Consider the following 25,418-nt stretch of genomic DNA (forward strand, 5'->3'; position numbering starts at 1 on the left):
GAGGGGCCGTGGTGGTTCAGGGATGCTGGCACTGCAAAGGCTTTGCAACTCTGCAACCAGCTGTGGGGGGAGCAGAGACCCTTCCATGCATGGCCAGGACTGGGTCACTGCCCAAAGCCACCCCTGCCCCAGCTCTGCCCCAGCAGGGACTCGGTGTCCCCTGCCCATCTCTGAACAGCCAGCGGGCACAAGCCCCCCCAGCACCTGCAGGGCTGAGCTGTTGTTTGCTTTGAACACTTCACCCAGAGGAGTTCAAAATGAGCAAGTGAGCCCTGGCTCAGAGCTGGAACCATCCTGAGGCTCAGAGCTGGAACCATCCTGAGGCTCAGCTGGAACCATCCTGAGGCTCAGCTGGGATCTCCTGAGGCTCAGCTGGAATTGCCCTGAGGCTCAGCTGGAACCATCCTGAGGCTCAGCTGGGATCTCCTGAGGCTCAGAGCTGGAACCATCCTGAGGCTCAGCTGGAACCATCCTGAGGCTCAGCTGGAATTGCCCTGAGGCTCAGAACTGGAATTGCCCTGAGGCTCAGCTGGAATCTCCTGAGGCTCAGAGCTGGAATTGCCCTGAGGCTCAGCTGGAATTGCCCTGAGGCTCAGAACTGGAATTGCCCTGAGGCTCAGAGCTGGAATTGCCCTGAGGCTCAGCTGGAATTGCCCTGAGGCTCAGCTGGAATCTCCTGAGGCTCAGAGCTGGAATTGCCCTGAGGCTCAGCTGGAATTGCCCTGAGGCTCAGAGCTGGAATTGCCCTGAGGCTCAGAGCTGGAATTGCCCTGAGGCTCAGCTGGAATTGCTCTGAGGCTCAGCTGGAATCATCCTGAGGCTCAGCTGGAATTGCCCTGAGGCTCAGCTGGGATCTCCTGAGGCTCAGAGCTGGAATTGCCCTGAGGCTCAGCTGGAATCTCCTGAGGCTCAGAACTGGAATTGTCCTGAGGCTCAGCTGGAATCTCCTGAGGCTCGTTACTCTTCTGTCCCTGCTGGTCTCAGTCTCCTCTGCAGGTAAACAAGGGAAAGGGCCTCTTTCCTTGGGCTCCTTTGTGGAGGAACCTGGGGGTGGATGAACCCAGACCCAGGAGCTGCCCCACAGACATTCCAGGGTCATCTCTGTCCCCTGCTGCAGCTCCCTGTAACCGTGACAGGAAGTTGGGATTTGGGCTGCCATGGTGTGACCACAGTGTCCATGGCATCAGGGAACTGTGTTCTGGTTTTTGGGGAAAAGCTTTCAGATCCTCTTATCTGCAGTCATGCACTGATCGTCTGTGGTCAGCACATCCCAAAGGACTCAGAATCCCAGAATATCCTGAGCTGAAGGGACCCCAGGGATCCCCCAGTGCCAGCCCTGCCCTGCCCAGACCCCCCCAAGCCCAGCCTGGGCATCCCTGGCAGCGCTGGCCAAAGGCTCCTGGAGCTCTGGCAGCCTCGGGGCCGTGCCCATTCCCTGGGCAGCCTGGGCAGTGCCAGCACCCTCTGGGGAAGAACCTTGCCCTGAAATCCAACCCAAATCCCTCCTGGGCCAGCTCCAGCTGCTCCTTGGGTGCTGTCCCTGTCCCAGAGCAGAGCTCAGAGCTGGCTGCCCCTCAGGAGATGCTGAAGACTCCAGTCAGGTCTCCCCTCAGACTCCTCTTCTCCAGCCCTTGCCATGTCCATGTCTGTCCCAGGCTGGCACCATGGTGTCCTGCCCTGCTGTGGCTTCCTGCCACTATTGCCACTCTCAGGGGACAGAAACAGGGCACAATCCCAGAATCTTTAGGCTGGTGAAGACCTTTAAGATATCAGGTCCAACCTTAACCCAGAACTGCTGAAGCCACCAAGGACCCCGGGCTCTTTGGCCCCTGCCCAACCTTCAGAACCATTTCTGTGGCAGAGCTCAAGGGAGTCCTCCCTCCTGCTCAGAGAGAGGGCTGGGCATGGCCAGGTCACACAGGTTCACCCCATGTTCCTTTGGGTCGTGCAGGAGCTGCACCATGGCTGAGGTGAAGCTGGGTGACAGGACCTGCAGCCAGGGAAATGGTGCTCCCTGCTGTGGCCTGACCCTGAGGGACCCACGGGCTCCCTGGGCAGCTCTGGCTGCAAGTCCCAGCCATGGAGAGCCCAGTTAAAATGGGCTCTCTACCCCTGCTCCACCCTCACCCAGGTGTGGGACTGGAGGCCAAACCGTGCACAACAGGTCCTGTCAAACCCCCTGCACTTACACCCAATTTTGCCCCTCTGGATCTCACAGGATTCACTAAATTATGCTTGCCTGGCTGAAATTGGAGTGCCCAGGTTTGTGGGTCTGGCAGAAATTGGAGTGCCCAGGCTTGTGGGCCTGGCAGAAACTGGAGTGCCCAGAGGTGAAGAATATCCACCCCTTGACTGGCACACAGGTGTTGATCCCCCTCAGGGTTATAACCCTCTGCTTGTCCTCTCCTTTAACATTGTCTGCTCCTTCTCCTGCCTTCTCTTGGCCAGAGAACTCTCATGGCAGAGCCCTTGAGAAACTAAAAGATATAAAATTGACACAAACTGAAGGCCCAGAGCACTGCACTGCCTCATCTCCACTGACCAGTTCCAGTATCTCTCTTACTGGGCTTTTTTGCACATTGTCAAGGTTCTCTGACCTGATTAGAGTTGGAAGCTGTTTAGTGGAGAAGTCAGATAAAAGCAGACAAAGGCATCTGTCCTCTGCATGGAGCAGGGAGGTCCCAGCCTCCCTGAGAGAAGGCAATCAGAGAACTTTATTTCTTAATGTCATTTATTTGACTGGCAGCTTTAAAAGATGTTAAACACCCTCTGCAAAAATAAAAAACAAACACAGCCGCTGGCTTGGATCATTTACATGACAGGAAAAGCATCTCCAGAGGTCTGTGGTGGGCTCTGCGCAATTCCCAGGAATTCTGGGGCTGCAGGCACTTCCCAGGATGGTCCCAGGGAGCAGGGACACTGATGGGATGGGCTGCCATTGTCACCCTGAGGGATTGTCCCCAGGAGCAGGGACACCGATGGGATGGGCTGCCATTGTCACCCTGACAGGATGGTCCCAGGGGGGCAGGGACACTGATGGGATGGGCTGCCATTGTCACCCTGAGGGATGGTCCCCAGGAGCAGGGACACTGATGGGATGGGCTGCCATTGTCACCCTGACAGGACGGTCCCCAGGGAGCAGGGACACTGATGGGATGGGCTGCCACTGTCACCCTGACAGGATGGTCCCCAGGGAGCAGGGACACTGATGGGATGGGCTGCCATTGTCACCCTGACAGGATGGTCCCCAGGGGGGCAGGGACACTGATGGGATGGGCTGCCATTGTCACCCTGACAGGATGGTCCCCAGGGGGGCAGGGACACTGATGGGATGGGCTGCCATTGTCACCCTGACATCAGAGCCCAGCGGAAAGCCCAGGAATTTACCAGGTGATTTGGTCAGTAGAGAATGGAAGGACTGGAATCAAATTAAATTAGGGCAATCAACGTGGGCTGCAGGAAGCAGCTGCTGCCAAAGAAGCCAGATTCCATTTCTGCCCACTGAAAGGTTTATCACTCAAAGCTGCCTCTGCCCACTCCCCTCGGGGGAGGAGCTGCCACAGGGACACTCCTGGAAGTACCAGGACCAGGTGATCCAGAAACCTCAAAATGAAGCCGTCAGAACCACCGTAAAATCACAGAGCAGGCTGGTTTGGGGTGGGAGAGACCTCAGAGCCCACCCAGTGCCACCCCTGCCATGGCAGGGACACCTCCCACCGTGCCAGGCTGCTCCAGCCCCAGTGTCCAACCTGGCCTTGGATCCAGGGGCAGTCACAGCTGCTCTGGACAGGGTCATTGCCCCGTGGTAGCTCTGGGACATCACCATCCATGACCCTCTCAGCCTCTTGTGCAAGAGAGGAGAACCCCTGGGGTAGCCCAGGGGGACCAAAGAGGACAAGACAGAAGAAATCTCTCCATTTGGATCAGGATCTGAGTGTTTACACAAGTGCATCTGGAGTCCTGAGATTATCACAGTTCCTGGCCCTGGGAACATCTCCACACTCAGAGGTGGGTTCTGCTGCTCCCAGTCACCTGGAGAGGAGGAAGGGAAGGAGCACCTGGGGTGTGCTCTTGCTCCCAGTCCCAAATAACCCTCATCACGAGCAGGGGCTCATTAGAGCCGACGAGTCCTCCCTCCTGCCTGCTCCTGCTTATAGCTCCTTCAGAATTTTACACTAATATTTGCACTAAAATGTTTTTAAAGCAACCAAATCATATTAAATTGGATCCCTTACCCTCCTGAAACGCCATTGGTGGAATCCCAAGAACTAGAATTCCTGGGTTCTGTGAAATTGGATTTTGTGTTAATTTTAAATACGTGGGAAGAAATCAGTCTAAAGCTTGAGATGTTTCTCCCTATCACTCTGTGTATAAGAATCAATCTTTTTGGTACAATTACACTTCTGGCAGCCTTTCTAAATCCAGTAATGCAGCTGCCATCAGGAATGTTTTTAGTTTATAAAGATCAAGCCTGAGCCTTTTAGTGGCTGGAGTTTGTAACTAAAAGATTCTTTTTAGGATGAGTATGTATGTGGGATTTTTGATAATAATCGTAAATCATGATACCTTTCAAGGTGTGCAGACATTAATTATTAAGGCCATTAAAAGAGTATTTTTGGTCAAAAGGAAAGGGGGAGATGTTGGAATGTTGGGGGACACAAGACAGATGATGGACTTTGGACCTGGTTAACATAAGAGATTTGATAACAGGATGCCTTGGCAAAAGCAAACGGAACTTTGAAAATTAGACCTAGATTGTAAGAAGATTAAATCAGACAGGTTTACCAGAAAAAGAAAATCCCATTAAACTCTGCAAGCAAGAGATGTTGTTATATGCATAAGTTTGTGTACATGACTTTAACCTAATCATTGTAGTACACATTACTAGTCTCCCTGAAATAGTACATAAGTGTTTGTATCCCACAATAAAATTGGATTCTGATCACCAAGTCAGTGTCCCCATCTCGCTCCATCACTATCACTGCTCTCCCTCCCTCCTGCCTGCTCCTGCTCACCTGGTGCTCTCCCTGGGACAGCAGCTGGGGCTGCCTTTGCAGGGATGACCATCCCTGTGTTATAAATGAATACTCCAATTTAATAATTAAGGAAATTTATTAAATTATCCAAGTATAAATTTGGAAAAAGCCACAAGCAATTTCAACTCTGAGCCAGGCAACCAGGGTTGGGAGACTCAGGATTTGGCCTCTATCACACCAAAGTCCCTGTGGGTCTCCAAATGTCATTTTGAAGGGGTCTATTTTATACAGTTTTTGGGCTCTGGAGGGGGCCCTTCATTAGCATATTTTAGCATATGATCATTGGTTTTCCTTCTTGCTGCCACATTTCCTGGAACCGGTGGATAATTCCTGGAATCCTGCCAGGTGAGACCTTTCTGGGATAAACTTCTGATGATGCCTATCAAATGCCTCCTGCTGGGGTCTTGTCAGACGGAAAGAAATCCCTTGAAATATCCATCCCTGGAGCCAGTGTCCTCCTGGTGTTTGAATCTCCACTCTTTATCACGCAGCCTATTGCTGTTGTTGCCCCACACTGGCTCGGTACACAGGACGCTGTGGTTTTAATTCCCCTCAGCACGAATTACTGTATAACATATATCACCCCTGGAACCCCCTGCTCTGGCGTCAGGCACAGCCCTTGCTGGGAAGGAGCATCCTGAGCAGGGCCTGGCGGATCTGCCTGCTCCTCAGGCTGGACACCAGGGGGTTGAGCACGGCGGGCAGGGTCAGGTGCAGGTCGGCCAGCAGGACCCGCGTGCCCACGGACACGGCGCCGGGGAAGCGCTGGCAGCAGATGGACACCATCCCGGGCACGTAGGACAGCAGCACCGCGCACAGGCGGCACCCGCGCGTGCTCAGGGCCCTCCTCAGGGACGCCTTCCCCAGGACAGCCCTCAGGATCACGCTGTAGGACACGGTGATGAGGGCCGCGCCCGTCCCCACCAGCAGGGAGGACCAGGCCGTGCTCTAGGGGCCGCTGGTGGCGGGGCTGGCGCAGGCCAGGCCGCCCACGGCCAGGTGCTCGCAGGAGGAGAGGGGCAGCAGCAGCAGGGCAGGGACATCAGCAGCCCCGTCAGGGCACCACGCACAGGACAGCCCTCAGTGCAATGGCCAGGTGTAAAATAAAATGAAGCCACCGGGGCTAGCTTCTCAGCCCGATAGCTGGGCCCTCGTAGGGTAAGCGCCCCAGGCAAGCAGGCTCAAGGCCGGACACCTCAGCCCTCTGGAGGCTGGGGTGCCCTAGGCCAGACTGTGGTACAGCCGTGACCCCTAGCAAGCTCAGTGATTGTCAGCTCTCAGTGAAAATCAGCTCTTTTATGGTTTCAGCTCTTAGCTTGCTCTAGGGGCTGTGGCTGGCCGTGGCTCCTGGAAGGCAGAGGAAAGAGAGAGGAGAAGGCGGCCAAGGGTTCCACGATGGTTTATTCTGAGGGTCTCGCGGAGGGTCTTGAAGCTGCTCTTCTAGAAATGGGCCAAGACAGCCTCTTTTATAGGGTTAGGGAGGATTGGAAACTGACCAATTGTAAGGGTTAGGGAAACTAGCCTGTGGGGTCACAGAGAGATAAGCAGGCCTGGAGGACCAGAGTGAGGACTCCTGGTTCAATTCCTGTGACTCAGCAAATACCTCTCTCTAAACATCCCTGCACGGAACCGTAGCCGGCCCTGCGCCTGCCGCAGCTGGGCCCGCCTGGCACACGGCCCGGCCGCCCGGGAGCCGCCGGTACCTCAGGGGGTGGCGATGGCAACGCGGCGGTCGAGGGCCATGGCCAGCAGCACCCCCGACTCCTCGGCGGTCCTGGAGTGCGCCAGGAACATCTGCAGGAAGCAGGCGGCGGGGCCGATGGCGGCAGAGCCCAGGCAGAGCAGGCTCAGCAGCTCGGGCCCCACGGCCGGCACCACGAGCACGTCGGTGACCGCCAGCATGGCCAGGAAGATGTGGCTGGGGGCCTGCAGGGCCCTGTCCCGCCCCAGCACCAGCAAAACCGCCCCATTTCCTACCACGGCAAGCACGTAGGCCGAGCAGAAAAGGATGGCCAGGCAGGTGGAGAAAGCTTCCAGGCCAGGCACACCCACCAGCATGAAGGAGGAGGAGGAGCTCCTGTTGAAGGAATCAGAAGCCATTCAGGAGAATCTTCATTTGTGTTTGAAAATAGACACCAAACTTTGAGTCCCGAGGTACCAGGGGGATAAGGTGGGGACTCTGCGTCAGTGCAAGAGCCAGATCAGGAATCCAGATAATTATGATGATGTGTGAAACAGCATATCATCTTTTCTCCATGGAAAGGGTGCTCAGGCCTTGGTAGGGGCTGCCCAGGGAGCTCTGCAGTGCCCATCCCTGCAGGTGTCCCCTGGAGGTGGCACTGGGTGCTCTGGGCTGGGCACAAGGTGGCCATGGGGCTGGCAGGGCTGTTCCAGCCCCACGGATCTGGGGATTCTGGGATCACTAGCTAGGGGGAATGGGTCAGAAATGCAGAATAAATGGGGTTGTTGTGGCTAGGAAGTTCCTATGAGGGAAGAAATTCAATGTTTCAGGTTGTGCCATCAGGGATAACCAAGGGACTTTTAGTCTGTTGCTTGTGAAGGGCTGATTCCTTTGTTGGCTGCTTGCCAGGGCTCAGCTTACATCCTGAAATGAGCTGCAAGAGGAGAGGACAAGGAGAGCAAGGTCAGCTTCCAGCCCTGGCTTCCCTCAGTGGGGCCAGCACAGGAAATTCTTCCAAATTTGTAGAGCAAAACAGTACTCTGGGACATTAAATGTGATCATGAAGTTCCCTTTTGCTGCTCTGCCTTCTGTCATCTGCCCATGACAGAAGCCTGCAAAGGCAGGCAGGCAGAAGAAAACACCAATTTCTGAGGGTTTATTCAGATGGGAGAAGTTTGAAGGTAACAGAAACTCCAGAGAACAGTTCTGGAGGGACAAGAAGAGTCTGAGTGTGGTGGGCAGGATCTACACCTTTGTTCGTGCTGAAATTTTTTCTGCTGCTTCTCCCCAGAAAGCAGCAAAGACCAGGCAGTGCTGACACACCAGACCCCGCTGGCACACTGTTTCTCCAGATTCATCTGGAGAAATTGCCTGGAGGATCTTCCACCAGGAGCTTTCCAGTGCAGAGCAGGCTGTCCCTGACAAGGCACAAACTCACAGGCTCTCAGCCCGAACTTGCGGGAGTTTTCTCACCTCCCATCCCATCCCATCCCATCCCATCCCATCCCATCCCATCCCATCCCATCCCATCCCATCCCATCCCATCCCATCCCATCCCATCCCATCCCATCCCATCCCACCCCATCCCATCCCATCCCATCCCATCCCATCCCATCCCATCCCACCCCATCCCATCCCATCCCATCCCATCCCATCCCATCCCATCCCATCCCATCCCATCCCATCCCATCCCATCCCATCCCATCCCATCCCATCCCATCCCATCCCATCCCATCCCATCCCACCCCATCCCATCCCATCCCATCCCATCCCATCCCATCCCATCCCATCCCATCCCATCCCATCCCATCCCATCCCATCCCATCCCATCCCATCCCATCCCATCCCATCCCATCCCATCCCATCCCATCCCACCCCATCCCTCCCCTCCACAGCCTGGCAGTTACAAACTCAGGGTTGAGCACATTTATTTTCCATCATGATAAGAACCTAGGGAGGGAGAGGGAGACCCAGAGCACCTGGAGGACGAGCTCAGCAGGACTCTGCTCACCCACACACCTGTGCAGGTGGAAGCCACACCATGTCTGGGGCTGGGTGTCCCACCTGACCCCCACCCTGGGAAGTGGGGCGTGCCTTTGCCCCCCTGCATGTGCTGCCCAGAGGATTTTTGCTGGGAGCGCCGGTGCTCCTGTGCAGGGGCTGTGGCTTTCCCTGGCCTGGAGCCCTGAGTGAAACAGCACTGTCAGCTGTGGGGCTGGCCCTGCTGCAGCCCCTCTCTGGATGGCATCCCACCCACGGGGTCTCTGTGTGAGAGGAAAACAGTGCTGTGTCCCCTCCAGCCCTGGCACAAGAGGAAACGCTGTGACTGGTCCTCTTTTACAGGGAGCACAGGCATGCAAGGGTTAAACCGGGCTGCTGGCAGTTTGGGAATGGGATGCAATTTTCTCAGGCACTTGTATCCTCTGCTTTAGCCAAAATTCCAAAGGGCTGGACCTCACCCCCTTGGCTTTCCAGGCATTTGACTTCCTTGATCCCAAAACAGTTTAATCTGTCTTCTAAGTCACTTTGAGTCCTCCCCACGACACAAACCAGGAGGTTTTCCAGCCTGATCCCAGGCAGGGACACAAACCAGGAGGTTTTCCAGCCTGATCCCAGGCAGGGACACAAACCAGGAGGTTTTCCAGCCTGATCCCAGTCAGGGACACAAACCAGGAGGTTTTCCAGCCTGATCCCAGGCAGGGACACAAACCAGGAGGTTTTCCAGCCTGATCCCAGGCAGGGACACAAACCAGGAGGTTTTCAAGCCTGATCCCAGGCAGGGACACAAACCAGGAGGTTTTCCAGCCTGATCCCAGGCAGGGACACAAACCAGGAGGTTTTCTGCCTGGCTCAGCCATGGTCACTGGCCATGTGAGGCCGGGCACTGCAAAGCCAGCATGGTGCCATTGCTGCCCAGGGATGGTGTTGATGCTGGCTTATTGCTCAGAGGACTCTGTTCCCAGCCTGGCACCTGTGACTCCCATGGCAGCTGGCACAGACCACTCCAGCAGGAACCACATCTCGTGCTGGAATTGTTTGTTTGGAAAGGGCAAACTCGTCTGAGATGCTGTAATCCTGAGCCTGGGAAAAAACAGCCCCTCCTTCCCTCCTCCCTCTCTGAGGTACTCTATCCTCTGGGCAGCAGTTTCTGCACTTCATCCTGGGTAACAAAGCCCTCCAGGTTATTAAACAGTGCTGCTCAGCCAGGCTCAGCTTTACTGGGTCCTTCTGGTTCACAGTGCTGCTCCAGCCTTGTTTCCTTATTGCAGAATCCCAGACTGGTTTGGGACCCTAAATCCCACCCAGTGCCACCCCTGCCATGGCAGGGACACCTCCCACTGTCCCAGGCTGCTCCAGCCCCAGTGTCCAGCCTGGCCCTGGGCACTGCCAGGGATCCAGGGGCACCCTGTGCCCCTCAGCACCCTCCCAGGGAACATTTCCTGCCCAATATCCCATCTAAACTGACTCTCCTCAGGACCACACACTCACAGAGGTGTCCAGTTCCAAGTCCCAGCCCTGTGTGAAGCATCCCACCTGGAGCAGCTGCTCCTTCAGGCTGAGGGGGCCCTTCTGGCTCTCCACAGCTGCCTGGCAGGAGGGTGCAGCCAGGTGGGTTTGGGGGCCCCACTGCTGTAACCCTGAACTCCCCCCAGATCACCCATCCAGGTGTTTTTTCCTTGCTCCAAGCCTGTACCTCCCCCGAGCTCGGGATTTTCCCAAGCTCCATTCTCCTTCCAGTCGTGTTTGCTGTTCCCAGGTGTGTGCAAGCACAAGGGACAGGCCGGAGCTGGGAGCAGGGAACTGCAGCTCAGCCAGGTGACAGGATTGGCAGATGTCACCCCTGCGTGTCTGCAGCTTGTTTGAGGTGGGTTTGACCAAGGGAGAGCCAGGTAATTAGCACTGTTGTAATTAACCTCAGTGAGGCAGCCAGTGGTGGTTGCACGCGTGTGACTGGCACATAAATTCACATTTCGTGAATTTTGACCACAATATTCACTAAGTCTGGGGTGTCTGGAGGTGGTGAAGCAGCTCATTACCTCCATCAGAGCCAAAGCCCACTTAGATGTACTGGCACTGCTGCCCAGCAGCTTTTCTGGCTGGATTCTTTCATATTCCACCTTGATCTTGCTGAAGTTTGAGCTTGGCTCAGAGCATGGCACTGCACTTAAAAACACTGCCCCAACACCAGGTTAAAAGGAAAAAATGCATACCCAGGATGAAGTGAGACCTGATCCTGCCTGTGCCTGCAACCTCTGCAGGTACTGGTTCCTCCCACAGCAACGGCCTCAGCCTGCAAAAAGACCTGCATGGAAATATTTAAGTGTCTTAGGGAAGCTGATGTCCCTAATCACTGCTGGGGCTTGAGGGACTGAGTCATCCCGGGGGAGAAGCTGCTGCCTGGGAATAGCCAGGAAGAGAAAAGATAAACAAATGCACTACTCCCACTGCGGGGGTGATGTCTGTCCCAGCACCAAGATGCCAAACAGATCCTGGGGCATACAGGGCAATATTTTAACCCTGGTGGGATGTGGAAGCGCTGGAGACAGTCCAGAGGAGCCACGGGGCTGCTCCAGGGCTGGAGCCCCTCTGGAGCCAGGCTGGGAGAGCTGGGGGCACTGATCACAGGGGCTGGACACGAGCCCAGGTGTGCCCAGGTGTGCCAGAGGCTGATGGCACCTGGGCTGTGCCAGGGCAGGGATTGTCCCCTGTGCTGGGCACTGTGGACACCTCGAGGGCTGTGCCCAGTTCTGGTCCTGCAGGAGAGCCCTGGAGGGGCTGGAGTGTGTCCAGGGCAGGGAGCAGAGCTGGGCAGGGGCTGGAGAATTCCTGAGGGAGCTGGGAAGGGGCTGGAGAATTCCTGAGGGAGCTGGGCAGGGGCTGAGCCTGGAGCAAAGGAGGCTCAGGGGGCCCTTGTGGCTCTGCACAAGTCCCTGCCAGGAGGGGACAGCCGGGGGGGTCGGGCTCTGCTGCCAGGGCACAGGGACAGGAGCAGAGGGAACGGCCTCAGGCTGGGCCAGGGCAGGCTCAGCTTGGCCAGCAGCAGGAATTTGCCCATGGAAAGGGTGCTCAGGCCTTGGCAGGGGCTGCCCAGGGAGCTCTGCAGTGCCCATCCCTGCAGGTGTCCCCTGGAGGTGGCACTGAGTGCTCTGGGCTGGGCACAAGGTGGCCATGGGGCACAGCTGGCACTCCCTGGGCTGGGAGGGCTCTGCCAGCCCCAGGGATTTGGGATTCTGAGGGAGAGCAGCTCCAGCTCATGGGGAAGAACACAAACATGAGAAGAACACTGATTTTTCTTTAATCTGTCTTTTCAGTGTGTTTGTCCTCCTATGACTCCGACATAATTTCTGTTGCCTGAATTAGTTATTGATGTGTGGGGCTGCTGCAGAGCTGATTCACAGATCAAACACAAATCAGCAGCTCTGAGACATGCTGAAGATAATGAAATCCATAATATTTCCACTGATTTAATGTACCTACCTTCTTTATTTCCCCCAAGTCTTAGAACAAGGAACTGCAGAACTGGAATATTTATAAATCTGTGCTGATACAAAAGGAGGTTCCTCATGAGGCACAAGAGCAAACCTGGCCTATTTTACTGCTGAATCCCTGATCCAGCTCTTGCCATCCCAGCCCGCAGGTAAGAAATCCCCTCACCCAGGTGGCCCCTGCTGCCCTGAGGTCACAGGGTTTTGTAGGGTCTGTGTTTGCTTCCCCCAAGGTGTCCTCAGCAGCTCTTTCTCCAGCACAGAGCCCACAGCCAAGGAGAAGGGAAAAAATACAAATATCATATTTAAATAGATATATAATATATAAATAAAGTATATAAATAGTCCTTTTTCACACCTGTGGGAGGTTCCCAATTTAGTTGTGCAGGAACTGAGCTTTGCACATAAAGGAAAGGATGGAATTGGGTTGTTTTGAAGCTTTTTGTGAACCTCCCTCTACGCAGGGTCCTGGATATGAGGGATCACGGGGGAATTTGGGATGCTGAGAGATGAAGTGATAAACTGGACAGTCCAATCCAGTGTGGGCTCATTCCTTTGGGGGTGTACCTGCTCAGGTGGGGCCCTTCAGGGCTGTACCTGCTCTGTCTGATATTTTCTGCCCTTTATAATAAATACATTTACACAAAGGCACCACAATTCCCCACCCCGGCAGTGTCCCAGGCCAGGCTGGACACTGGGGCTGGCACAGTGGCAGGTGTCCCTGCCATGGCAGGGGTGGCACTGGGTGGCTGTGGGGTCCCTCCCAACCCAAACCCATCTGGAATTTTGTGGCTCCAGGATTTTGTGATGGGTCAGTTCCTGATCCATGTGGAACCACCCGTGCCTGGTACAGGAGAGCCCAGAGCTCCCTCCTGGGCACCGTGCACCCCCCATTGCCAAAACCCACCCCAAAACCCACCCCAAAACACATCTCAAGCTGCTGTTTGCAAATATGATTTTGCTGTGTGGATAATGAGTTAATTTGTGCCTAATTCAGGAAATGAAGATCTTAATTGGGTTTGTGCTAGAACTTTCTGCTTCCACAAAGTGTTATTGATTTTCTTCTTCCAAAAATAAATTTCCAAATTACAGGCACTGGTTAAATGCAAGAGAAAGATGTCACAATGGTAAATTGCAGATGAATGCTTTGTGCTGTCTGCCTGAGTGTCACTCAGGGCTGTGCTGCAAGGGGAGGAGCAGGTCCCAGCCAAGTGGAGCTCCTGACAGGCTCTGAGGGCTCCAGAAACCATCAGCTGCTGGGCTGCTCAGCCCTTCACTGCAGCCCCAGGGCATGGCTCTGCTGCAGGATGAGTTCTGTGTGCTGAGAGCCAGCCTGGGCACAGCTGAGCAGCCCCTTCCCACCCCAAACCTTCCAGTGGGGTCCCAACGGGAGCTCCTGCCTTGAAAATTGAAACTGGAGTCAGGATCCTTCTGTGCACCTGCTTGGTGCTCACACCACAGAGGATGGGGGTGGGCACAGGGGGCACCAGGATGGAGGTGATGCCCACAGTGATGTGGGCAAGTGCAGCCAGGACCTTCCCAAACCTGTGCAGAATGCCAGATTCTGGAACCAGCAAGGCTGGCACAGCCCTGCCAGCCCAGGGAGTGCCAGCTGTGCCCCATGGCCACCTTGTGCCCAGCCCAGAGCACTCAGTGCCACCTCCAGGGGACACCTGCAGGGATGGGCACTGCAGAGCTCCCTGGGCAGCCCCTGCCAAGGCCTGAGCACCCTTTCCATGGGCAAATTCCTGCTGCTGGCCAAGCTGAGCCTGCCCTGGCCCAGCCTGAGGCTGTTTGCTCTTGTGCTGGTTTTATTATAGGATCACAAAATGGTTTGGAACCTCAGAGCCCACCCAGCGCCCCCCCAGCGTGGGCAGGGACACCTCCCACTGTGCCAGGCTGCTCCAGCCCCAGTGTCCAGCCTGGCCTTGGGCACTGCCAGGGATCCAGGGGCAGCCCCAGCTGCTCTGGGCACCCTGGGCCAGGCCTGCCCACCCTGCCAGGGAACAATTCCTCATTGCCAAGATCCCACCCAGCCCTGCCCTCTGGCACTGGGAGCCATTCCCTGGCTCCTGTCCCTCCATCCTTGTCCCCAGTCCCTCTGCAGCTCTCCTGGAGCCCCTTCAGGCCCTGGCACAACCCCAGCCCTGGCTGTGCCCTGCCAAAGGTGTGGCACAGGTGCTGGAGGCTCCCCCCCAGCCAACGGGAGCATCACACCCCCTCCAGCTCTGTACCCCATCACTCAGCACCTGTGTGTGAAATTCATCACATTACCGAAAACCTCTCCAAAAACCATTTCTGATTATGAATCAGGTGTGAACCATGGTGGGTGGGAGGAAGGAAATGAGCTTTGAGGTCCTTTCAACCCAAACCCTTCTGTGATTCCGTGATGGTTCTGTCAATCCTGTGGCTGCTTTCTTGGTCTGTGCTCTTTTTCAGAAGCCTTTTGGGGATTTTGCTCTCCTCCTTGTTTCCTGGTGTGTAGTCCCTCTCTCTCTGAATCTCTCTCTAAATGTGATATAGACCCATGTGCACATACACAGATATAAAATCTATAAAATCTCCCTTGCTATCACTGAGGGACCTGCACGGGGCAGCCAGGGGAGGAGGGCAGCAAGACTGGATCACTTTGCTTTCCCAAATGCAAAATTTGCACAGAGCAGGGTGAAAACCTGTGAATTTCCTGCATACATCATTTTTGCTATTTTTTTTCTCCCTCCACTGCCCCAAACCCCCCTCTCCTCCCATTTTGCACGGTGCTGTTTATTCAGAGCAGACAAGGAAAAGCTTTCTGTGCCGATCTGTGCTGATGAAAAGGGACCCTAAAAGTCCACCTGGGGCAATAATTACAAATTCCCCTCATGCTCTCAGGTGATTCATGAGTAGGTGTTGGCTGCCCCTGCATCCCTGGCAGTGCCCAAGGCCAGGCTGGGCACTGGGGCTGGAGCAGCCTGGCACAGTGGGAGGTGTCCCTGCCATGGCAGGGGTGGCACTGGGTGGGCTCTGAGGTCTCTTCCCACTCAAACCAGTCTGGGATTCTATGAGGAGCCTGAGACATATTTTAATCAATCTATAATTATGTGAAAAGTTATGCAACAAGTGTTAACTCCCAGCTGATCAGAGACCCACAGCTTCCCCTGGCCAGCCGTGGGGAGGGCTGAGCTGGGCTGAGCTGGGCTGAGCCACCATCACTTGCTCAGCTCTGACTACAGAGAGCCTGCTCAGAACATTGCTCTGGAAATGGCCCTGGCTGCCCCCACCTCCTGTGGCTGAGCACCACAGCTCCTGCCCGGGCTGTGAGGCTGCAGCATCCTTACAGAGGGACTGGATCTGCTGGGGAGCTCTCTAACAGCCCAGGGCAGGAGGAACATCATTTCATCTGCAGTGTCCCTCAGAGAAAGAGAGACCTGGAGGGGCTGGAGGAGTCCAGGGCAGGGAGCAGAGCTGGGAAGGGGCTGGAGAATTCCTGAGGGAGCTGGGAAGGGGCTGGAGAATTCCTGAGGGAGCTGGGCAGGGGCTGGAGAGTTCCTGAGGGAGCTGGGAAGGGGCTGAGCCTGGAGCAGAGGAGGCTCAGGGGGCCCTTGTGGCTCTGCACAAGTCCCTGCCAGGAGGGGACAGCCGGGGGGGTCGGGCTCTGCTGCCAGGGCACAGGGACAGGAGCAGAGGGAACGGCCTCAGGCTGGGCCAGGGCAGGCTCAGCTTGGCCAGCAGCAGGAATTTGCCCATGGAAAGGGTGCTCAGGCCTTGGCAGGGGCTGCCCAGGGAGCTCTGCAGTGCCCATCCCTGCAGGTGTCCCCTGGAGGTGGCACTGGGTGGCCATGGGGCACAGCTGGCACTCCATGGGCTGGGTTCCAGCCCCAGGGATTTGGGGATGCTGGGATTCAGGTTTTCTCTGATTTGAGCCTCTGAATTTCTTCCTTTCCATAAAATCCTGTTGGAACTGAGAAATACAAATGGCGTTTTCCTTGTTTTCCTTCCCTTGGGGATGTTTGGATGACTGACCCGCAGGTCCTGCTGACAAAGCTCCCTAAAGCATCACACGCTGTTCCAAACTGGAACCAAAGGGGAGGAACCAGCACAGGCTCACCCTGGCTGGGGCTGCATCTCCTCTCTGAGGCAGATGTTATCACTTGTGGTCCCACCCCGCTCGGTTCAGCATGGACTCTCCAAACATGGACTTTTCCCTGCCTTTTCCATGTCCTCCATCCTCCCTCCCCTCCCCTGCCGGGTGCCTCATCCCTGCAGGAGCCAGCGTGGCCAGGGCTGCTGCCATGGGGGCAGCCAGCCCCATTCAAGGCTGATCCCCAGGGCTCCATCCCGGGCAGGAGCACCCAGCCTGTTTGCCTGTGCTGCTGAGAACCCTTGGGGCATTTCCCAAAGGGCTGACCTCCAATCTCCTGAAAATGTGGGTACTTAAAGGGGACTGCAGCAGGGGAAGACACTTAAATGTCCCACTGCTGTCCCTTGTTTGCTGCTGTGCACAGCCATGGTGATCCTGAGGCTGCTCCTCTGTGGCTTCTCCTTCATTGATCAGTCATGGAATCCCAGTTTGGGATGGAGGGACCTCAGAGCCCACCCAGGGCCACCCCTGGCATGGCAGGGACACCTCCCACTGTGCCAGGCTGCTCCAGCCCCAGTGTCCAGCCTGGCCTTGGGCACTGCCAGGGATCCAGGGGCAGCCCCAGCTGCTCTGGGCACCCTGGGCCAGGGCCTGCCCGCCCTGCCAGGGAACAATCCCTTCCTAATATCTGTTTTGAAATGAGGAAGAAGATGTCTGGTGTCTTCCTCGTATCTGATGGAAGGGAGCCAAGGCCTTCAGCACCTGCCTGTCCCAGCTGTGTGCCATCCTCATCTCCTACATCCCCCTGTCTGCCATCCACAGGCTTGGAAAGCAGCTGCCCCCTGGCCCCAGGCTGTGGGAATCCTTAAAATCAGAGGGTTTTGGGAAAGCTGCAGAAGGCAGGCCTCAGAGACAGCAGAACTGTGACTGGAGCTAAGCAGGAGCCATGAGATTTGTCAGCAGAAAAATGATGTAAGAAGTAGAAAAGTAAGGACAGATAGAACAATGGTCTGTGTATTAACACTTGTCTAGCACAACTCCCTAAGCTACAGAAATGTTTATCTAGTGAGATATTGGGAAGTTCTAAGCCTAACAAATGAGCTCTGTGCATTGTGTTTTAAAGCTCACAAGCAGGTGCTGTATTCAAAATAAGCAAGGATTGTTTAACCAAAGGAATGTGTGCTTATAGTGGTTGGATGGAACCACTGTCAATGTGCTTCTGCTTTGTGTGATTGGTCTAAAAACTTTTAAAGTGAGTTGTAACATGAAGTTCTTGGTCTGCTGCCTGGGATGTGAGCTGCTGGCACCTTCCCATTGCCATACCCATGGAATGAGACTGATGCTGGAAAATAGAACAGCTCAAGGCTGTTCCCCAGCAGTGCTGTCCCGTTGGTGGTTTGTACAGAGACCCCAGCCCCAGGCTGCTGGCCAGTGCCCATCTCCTGGTGGCCCCTGCCCTGAAGCCCCTGGTGCAGAGCTGGAAAACAGCCCCAGTGATCCACCTGAGGGACCTGGCTGCAGGGCCAGGCCCGCTGCCCAAAGCCAGAATCCTCCTCCCACCCTCTCCAGCCTGGAGCCCAGAGTGGCCATTCCCTCATGCCAGTCACCTTGTGAAAAATGCCAATCACTTCGTTTTAAAATTTTAAAAGTTAAATGATAATAAAATGGTTATAAAATTAGCAATACAATTAGAGTACTAATAATTTGGACAGTTTGGATTGGGACAATATGAGTCAATACAAACAGAGTTACAGACAGTCTGGGTACCTCTTCTGGGCAAAACAAGCCCAAAAAGGCCCCACGTGCACAGAGGATTAACCCTTAAAACAACAGCCTGTTGCACATTCCCACAGCCCATCCCTGGTGCATCAATCCCATTCCCACCCAGGATTCTGTCTGGGCAGGGTCAGCTCCTTCCTCTGGATCCTGACGGCGTCTCCAGGGCTGAGCAGGCAGGGAGAAGTTCCTTTGTCCTGATAATGGGGCGATAAATTCTCTTTCTCTGACGGATTTGGGTGTCCTCTGGCTGCTGTCTGGTGTGAGTACCTCATTCCTTTCTTAAAAATGTATCTCAGAAAACAGTTTCTATTTTAACCTTATGTTATAACCTAAACTGTATTTAACACACTACTAAAAAAATTAACACAGCAGAACTTTCTAACATAACACATTTAATATTCATTTTAATATTTGCAAAAAGCCAATCATAAAATACACATTTTTTCACAACCTCCTGCTGTTCTCTCAGCCTGGCTGCTCATGGGCAATATCCCCTCCTGGCAGAAATTCCTTGTGTTCCCTCCCATCGCTGTCACCTCTCCGTGGCACAGCTCCCCTTCCCCGAGGGATGGGTTGTGACAATCCACATCATCCCTCTCCCCTTTTGGGATGCCCACTCTCTGGAGGGCCCTCCCTGCAGGCACAGCAGAGACAAGGCTGCTGGAGCAGATTTCGCTGGGGTTCACTGCTGAGAGGGGATTTGGTCTCTGCAGAAACACAGAGTGTTCCCAGAGCTGTGTTTTTATTTGCAACATCCCTGTTCAGTCCAGGCTATGAAACTGTCAGTTCCCAGGGTTGTGTGACCCTCTGGACCCCTCAGCTCTCCCTGCACGGCCAGAGTGAGTCACAGCTGTGCAGTTATGGAGACAAGAACGGGTGGCCTGTGGACACAAACCCAGAAACCTGAGTCAGCTGGGACACAAACCCAGAGATGTGACTGTGGTCTGCCTGAAGGGTCTGCAGGGGAGTGTGTGGAATTTCCTGTCCCATGATACCTCCTGCTCAGCCCACGAGCCTTTTGGGAACATCAGGAAAACCTGTCCCACTGCCCAGGCTGTGCTCCCAGTGAGGACAGGCTGCTCTGAAGGGAGCTCCAGGGAGCCTGGGTGTGCAGTGCCACCCCGATCACCCCGGGATGTGTGGGGCTGGCAGTGCATGGCCAGTCCCTCAGGCACACTGGGGATGCAGAAGTGACATGTTTCACACCTGGCCTGCTGGGCTGCCCCTCTCAGAGCATCCAGGGGTCACTGAGGAGCTCACCCCATCCCAGGGCAATCCCTCCTGATTAACCAGCCTGGAATGGTGCAAAATAATCCTCCCTGCAAGGAGATTCCTGCTGGCTTTGTGCTGCCTGCAGGGTCCTGCCAGGCCCTTTCCTTGAGTCTTCCCTTGGGGCTATTCTCCTCTGGGATGTCTCAGCCCAGCCTGCTCCTTATCCCAGGAGCTGAGTGGGCAAGGAGGAGAAAGAGAAAGGGAAACCACAGAATCCCAGACTGGTTTGGGCTGGAGGGACCTCACAGCACCCCCATCCCAGCCCTGCCATGGCAGGGACACCTCCCACTGTCCCAGGCTGCTCCAGCCCCAGTGTCCAGCCTGGCCCTGGGCACTGCCAGGGATCCAGGGGCAGCCCCAGCTGCTCTGGACACCCTGGGCCAGGGCCTGCCCACCCTGCCAGGGAACAATTCCTCATTGCCAAGATCCCACCCAGCCCTGCCCTCTGGCACTGGGAGCCATTCCCTGGCTCCTGTCCCTCCATCCTTGTCCCCAGTCCCTCTGCAGCTCTCCTGGAGCCCCTTCAGGCCCTGCCAGGGGCTCTGAGCTCTCCCTGGAGCTTCTCCTCTCCAGGTGAGCACCCCCAGCTCTCCCAGCCTGGCTCAGAGCAGCTCTTGGAGCCTCTCCCTGGCTCCTCTGGGCTGGCTCCAGCAGCTCCCTGTCCCTGTTGGGGGTCCCAGACTCTCTCCAGCTGGGGTCTCAGAGCAGAGCAGAGTGGCACACTGCCCTGCTGGCCCTGCTGTGGGATGGCCCAGGGCTGAGCCATGCCCTGTGTCCCCTCAGGCCTCTCCTCACTCCCACCCTGCCAGCTGCCCCCAAACCCTGCTGCTCTCCTGCTGTTCCCACTCACAGCCATTCGCTGCCTCCCTTTAATCATTGACAGCACCTCCAGCCTTCCCAGCAGGGCCTGTTTGCTCTGCTCTGTTTGACTTTCCACAGCAGCACCCACGGCAATAATGGACAGACCAATTTTTCTGCAAGTGCCTTCCAGCTGTCGCTGCCCTTCCCCTCCTGCATTTCCTCAGCCCTGGGCCTGCACACTGTATTTGCCATGCCAGAATTCCATTTTGCCAGCAAACAGTTGGAGCTGTCAACATCCCCTTCACACCACCAGCACACGGGGGTTAGGTCAGGAGCTCCAGGATGCTCACAGGGATGGGAAGCTCTGCTCTGAGCCAGGCTGGGAGAGCTGGGGGTGCTCACCTGGAGAGGAGAAGCTCCAGGGAGAGCTCAGAGCCCCTGCCAGGGCCTGAAGGGGCTCCAGGAGAGCTGCAGAGGGACTGGGGACAAGGATGGAGGGACAGGAGCCAGGGAATGGCTCCCAGTGCCAGAGGGCAGGGCTGGATGGGATCTTGGCAATGAGGAATTGTTCCCTGGCAGGGTGGGCAGGCCCTGGCCCAGGGTGCCCAGAGCAGCTGGGGCTGCCCCTGGATCCCTGGCAGTGCCCAGGGCCAGGCTGGACACTGGGGCTGGAGCAGCCTGGCACAGTGGGAGGTGTCCCTGCCATGGCAGGGCTGGCACTGGGTGGGCTCTGAGGTCCCTCCAACCCAAAGCTCTTGATGATGATGATGAATAAATGACACTGCCTCACTTCAATCTTATTCTGGTCAACATTTGTGTTTTGTACCAATCTCACGTTTTAGCCCCTTGTCTGACATTCCTTTGGTGCCAGCTGACCCCACACAGCCCCACCAGAGATTCAGCTGGGCTGCTGTTGATGGATTTGAAAGAGTTTTTCTTCCCAGGAAGGGAGATGTGTCTGCAGCAGCTCAACTTTCTTAGCAGTAAAACTTCATCTGCTCTGCAAGAGAAGAAAAGGGGTCCTAAGGAGTTAAAGGAGTTAAGGAGACCAACTCTGACATGCAGCTTGATCTGGGATACTCTGATGCATTCCACTGAGATATTTGTCCTCTTTGTTGTTTTAGGATCAGCCACTGAACCCCTCTGCTTGTGTACTTTGGGATTTCACCATCCTGTGAAGGCCCAGGACACCTCCTTGTGCCTGAACACTCAGGGTGTGAGCCCGAGGGCGGTCACACCTTCACTGGGAGAGTTTGCTGCACCTGGGAATTGCACCTGGACTGATGTCCTGAGCTGTGTGAGCCCACAGACTCCTCTGCTCACCCTCCATATCCTGAGCAGCAGCAGAGCAGCCCTTGGCTCTGGGTGAGCAGGTTCCACACCCTGAGCTCAGCCTGAGGAGGCAGCAGGCCATCAGTGAGGCCAGCAGGGACTGCACGCTTCAGGTGGGACACCATACAGGGATACAGGGCCTTGCACACGATGAGAAAACCTCCCAAAATGCAGCTTCTGAGCTTCCCCAGACCTGCACTGAGGGTCCCAGGCTTGGGGCTACCCGTGAAGACCAAGGTGCCATGGCAGGGGGTGGTGGGTGGGGTGGAGCTCCCCTGCTCTGAGGTGAGCTGAGATGCTCTGTCAGTTCAAACAAGGAAACTTCAACCCAAATCCCAGCCCCAAACCCCCATCCCAGATCCCAAACTCTCCATCTCTGGCTTCCCTGGTGGGTGGGACCATGGCAAGTGTTTACAGCTCTTTAGGAGATAAACCCTCAGCTTTTGCCCTGGGCAGCTGTTCCCGGGCTGGACAACCCTTCCCATGGGGAAATTGCCATGCTGGTGTCCAAGTCCTGTGCAGAGCCACAAGGTCCCCCGAGTGGCACAGCTGGTCTGTGACACCAGCCCCAAAGCAGCTCTCCAGGAGCAGCACAGGTTCTGAGATCACTCAGCATCACAGCTGCTCATGGGCTGTTATAAATTCCCCTGGATCCTTCCCCCGTCCCTTCTGGAAGCAGAATCAGCTGATAATGGTTTGCCAGATTGAATTTTGACCAGTTTGATGACATGCCAGTGATTTATTTTGGAGAAATCATTGCAGAATTGCAGCATAATGTTGTTACTGCCTCTCCTCACAGCTCTGCCCTCATTTCCTTGCGTTGTTAGTGAGATGCCTGCTGCAATATTTTCCAAAAATCCCATTAAAACAGAGTGATAAAGGAGAATGGACACACTTGGCCTTATGAGAATGAAACTACTTCAAACTGCAGAGCACAAGATCTGTTGAGGAGATTAAAACGTGGACTCTTCTAAACCTTTTCAGAATTACATCCCTGGAAATGTTCCAGGCCAGGCTGGAAAGGCTGGAAAGGCCTTGGAGCAGCCTGGTCTGGAGGAAGGTGTCCCTGCCCGTGGCAGGGGGTGGAGCAGGCTGGGCTTTAACCCAAACTGGTTAAAGTTTGGGTCCCTCCCAACCCAAGCTGGCCTGGGATTCTATGACACTGTATTCTGGAATTTTGGGGTCTTTAAACTTTGTGAAACAGGGTGAAGAAAAATGGGAAATTCATGCACCACTCATGCACCTCAACCCTGCCTCCTCGATCCAGATGTGGCCAGGCAACCTGGAAACCCTGAAATGAACTCTTTCTAGGAAGGAAATCCTCCTGCAGAGCAGCCACAGCTGTCCCTGTCCCTGGCAAGCGCCTGGATGCATCTGGCCCATTTTGGGCACCTGGGAAGGCTCCAGAAATCAAAGTGGGCTTTTCAGTGACACTTTTGCTGCTTTGGCAGAGCAGAGGTGTCTCCACAGGTAATGCTGTGTCCTCTGCCCTGCCAGCCCTTGCTGGTGGAGCTGTGCTGGGGGTGGGGGCTGGAGGAGGACGGGAGGAACATTCCCCTCAGGAATGACTCTTGTTTGTGCAGGAGTCCCCAGTGTGGAGCTGGGGCTGGGGGCTGGGCACTGCTGTCCTTGGGACCACCCAGCAGCAGGAGTGACACAGCTGTGCCTGCCATTCCTTCCCCATCAGGGTAAATTTATTGTATCCCAGGTGTTATTCAGAATCCCAGAATCCCAGAACATCCTGAGTGGGAATGACCCCCAGGGATCCCCCAGTGCCAGCCCAGCCCTGCCCAGACCCCCCCAAGCCCAGCCTGGGCATCCCTGGCAGCGCTGGCCAAAGGCTCCTGGAGCTCTGGCAGCCTCGGGGCCGTGCCCATTCCCTGGGCAGCCTGGGCAGTGCCAGCACCCTCTGGGGAAGAACCTTGCCCTGCCCTGCAGCCTGAGGTGCCCTGGCCCAGCCCCAGGCGCTCCCTGGTGCTGTCCCTGTCCCAGAGCAGAGCTGGGAGCTGTCCCTGCGCTGCCCCTCGGGAGGAGCTGCAGCCCCGGGGAGCTCTGAGCTCAGGCTGCTCCAGGCTGAGCTGACCGAGGCACCTCGGGGGCCCCTCCAGAGCCTTCCCCAGCCTCGTGTCCCTCCTCTGCACCCTGTCTGAGAGCTTTGGATCCCTTTCACTTGCAGCTCTCAGCCTGGCAGGGGTTTGGGCTCTGAGCCTGTTTTCAGCCATGGACACCCAGGCTGTGCCTCTGAACCTCTCTGCCCTCAGTGTGGGCAAGCAGAACCCGCTGTTTGCAGATGTCTCTGGACTGTTTGATTTTCCATCCCGTGCACTGAGAGTGGAGCCTGCTGCCTGTGCAGCCCCAGGGCCTGTGCCCTCCGTGCTCCTGAGCCCCGCTGGTTATCTCCCTGATGGACCCAGCCAGGCATTAACTGTGTCAATGTTTGCCCCTGAAGAGCTCCTTCGCTGGGCAGGAGGGCTGTGGGGGCCACGGCATCCCGGGTGTCACCCATGGCAGCCCAGGAAATTGGCTGATTCCCCTTGGCTTTACCTGGGGCTTCTGCTGATTCCAGTCAAAGTCACCATTTCCCCCCTGGAGCTGCCCCCGTGCCCTCACCTCTGACATTTCATCCATGGGCAGTGTAAAGGTCATAAAACATTCATAAGATGATGAATCCCAGATCCCCAAATCCCTGGGGCTGGCAGAGCCCTCCCAGCCCAGGGAGTGCCAGCTGTGCCCCATGGCCACCCTGTGCCCAGCCCAGAGCACTCAGTGCCACCTCCAGGGGACACCTGCAGGGATGGGCACTGCAGAGCTCCCTGGGCAGCCCCTGCCAAGGCCTGAGCCCCCTTTCCATGGGCAAATTCCTGCTGCTGGCCAAGCTGAGCCTGCCCTGGCCCAGCCTGAGGCCGTTCCCTCTGCTCCTGTCCCTGTGCCCTGGCAGCAGAGCCCGACCCCCCCCGGCTGTCCCCTCCTGGCAGGGACTTGTGCAGAGGGAGAAAACGGGAAGGTGAGAGAAGGGGAAGGGGAAGGGGAAGGGGAAGGGGAAGGGGAAGGGGAAGGGGAAGGGGAAGGGGAAGGGGAAGGGGAAGATTTGGTTGGAAAGAACCCACAGCCTTTCAGTCTATCAGCCTGACCACTCTAAGGAAGCTCCTGTAGAAATCAAGATTGTCAGAAAGGGAATTTTCAGCCCTGAACAGAGCCAATAAATAAATGAAGGAAAGGTCTGTAAGATAAAAAATGGGGAGGAGGTGATCCATATGGAATAATTATTCAGATTCACTCACACTATGTGAACCTAGAAGGGGAGGACACACCCTGAAAATGTCAGCATATTAAAGATAAATTAAAGAATATTCATAAATTGGTATTTGAGGTCGCTGCCAGCACAAACCTTTCTATGATTTTGATCAAGTAAAAAAGTAGTTTTTAAAATGAGCTTAGAGTGGAATTATGGAACCCATCACTGCTGGATGTGGTGGGATCCCAAAGGATGTGCAAAAGGATCAGACAAGTCCACAGGTGAGAGATTGTTTTTCTCCCTATGAAAGGCGGTGGCTGAGGTGCTGCTCCCCTCAGCAAACCTGTGAATTGATTGCCAGATGCTGGGCAGGTGCCAAGGGAATGATAATCTGAAAACGACCTTCCTAAATGGCCATTAATAGCCACTCCTGGTGGCGGCATGGCAAGACGGAGGGTTCTTTAGTTTGCTCAGTGGAATCGAGCTCCGGGTGCTTTGGCTGCAGAGGAACCTTCGAGCCCGTCCAGTTCAGCCCCTGCCACGGGCAGGAGCACCTTTCACGGGGCAGGATGCTCCAGCCTGGCCTGGAGCCCTCCCAGGGACGGGGCACATTGCTTTAATGCCCTGTTGCACAGTGTGAGCCTGTTTCATCCTGCCCCAGGAGCTCCACACCTTGCAGCTCCTCTGCGCCGTGCCTCGGGCGTTGCGCACACCGAGCTTCCCTCGGGGATGTCTC

The 25,418-nt window shown here is 55.7% G+C and overlaps 1 protein-coding gene across 1 annotated transcript; it reads right to left on the reverse strand.

Moving 5' to 3' along the window:
- Window positions 1-5,642: 5,642 nt before the first annotated feature.
- LOC132324230 (olfactory receptor 52I2-like) lies at window positions 5,643-7,136 on the reverse strand. The gene is given in 5 exon segments (XM_059840332.1): window positions 5,643-6,061; window positions 6,064-6,093; window positions 6,096-6,137; window positions 6,702-6,752; window positions 6,755-7,136. Coding segments are annotated over 5 exon segments (924 nt in total).
- Window positions 7,137-25,418: the final 18,282 nt, after the last annotated feature.

This window comes from Haemorhous mexicanus, chromosome 2 (assembly GCF_027477595.1).
Source record: "Haemorhous mexicanus isolate bHaeMex1 chromosome 2, bHaeMex1.pri, whole genome shotgun sequence".
NCBI classification, from domain to species: domain Eukaryota; kingdom Metazoa; phylum Chordata; class Aves; order Passeriformes; family Fringillidae; genus Haemorhous; species Haemorhous mexicanus.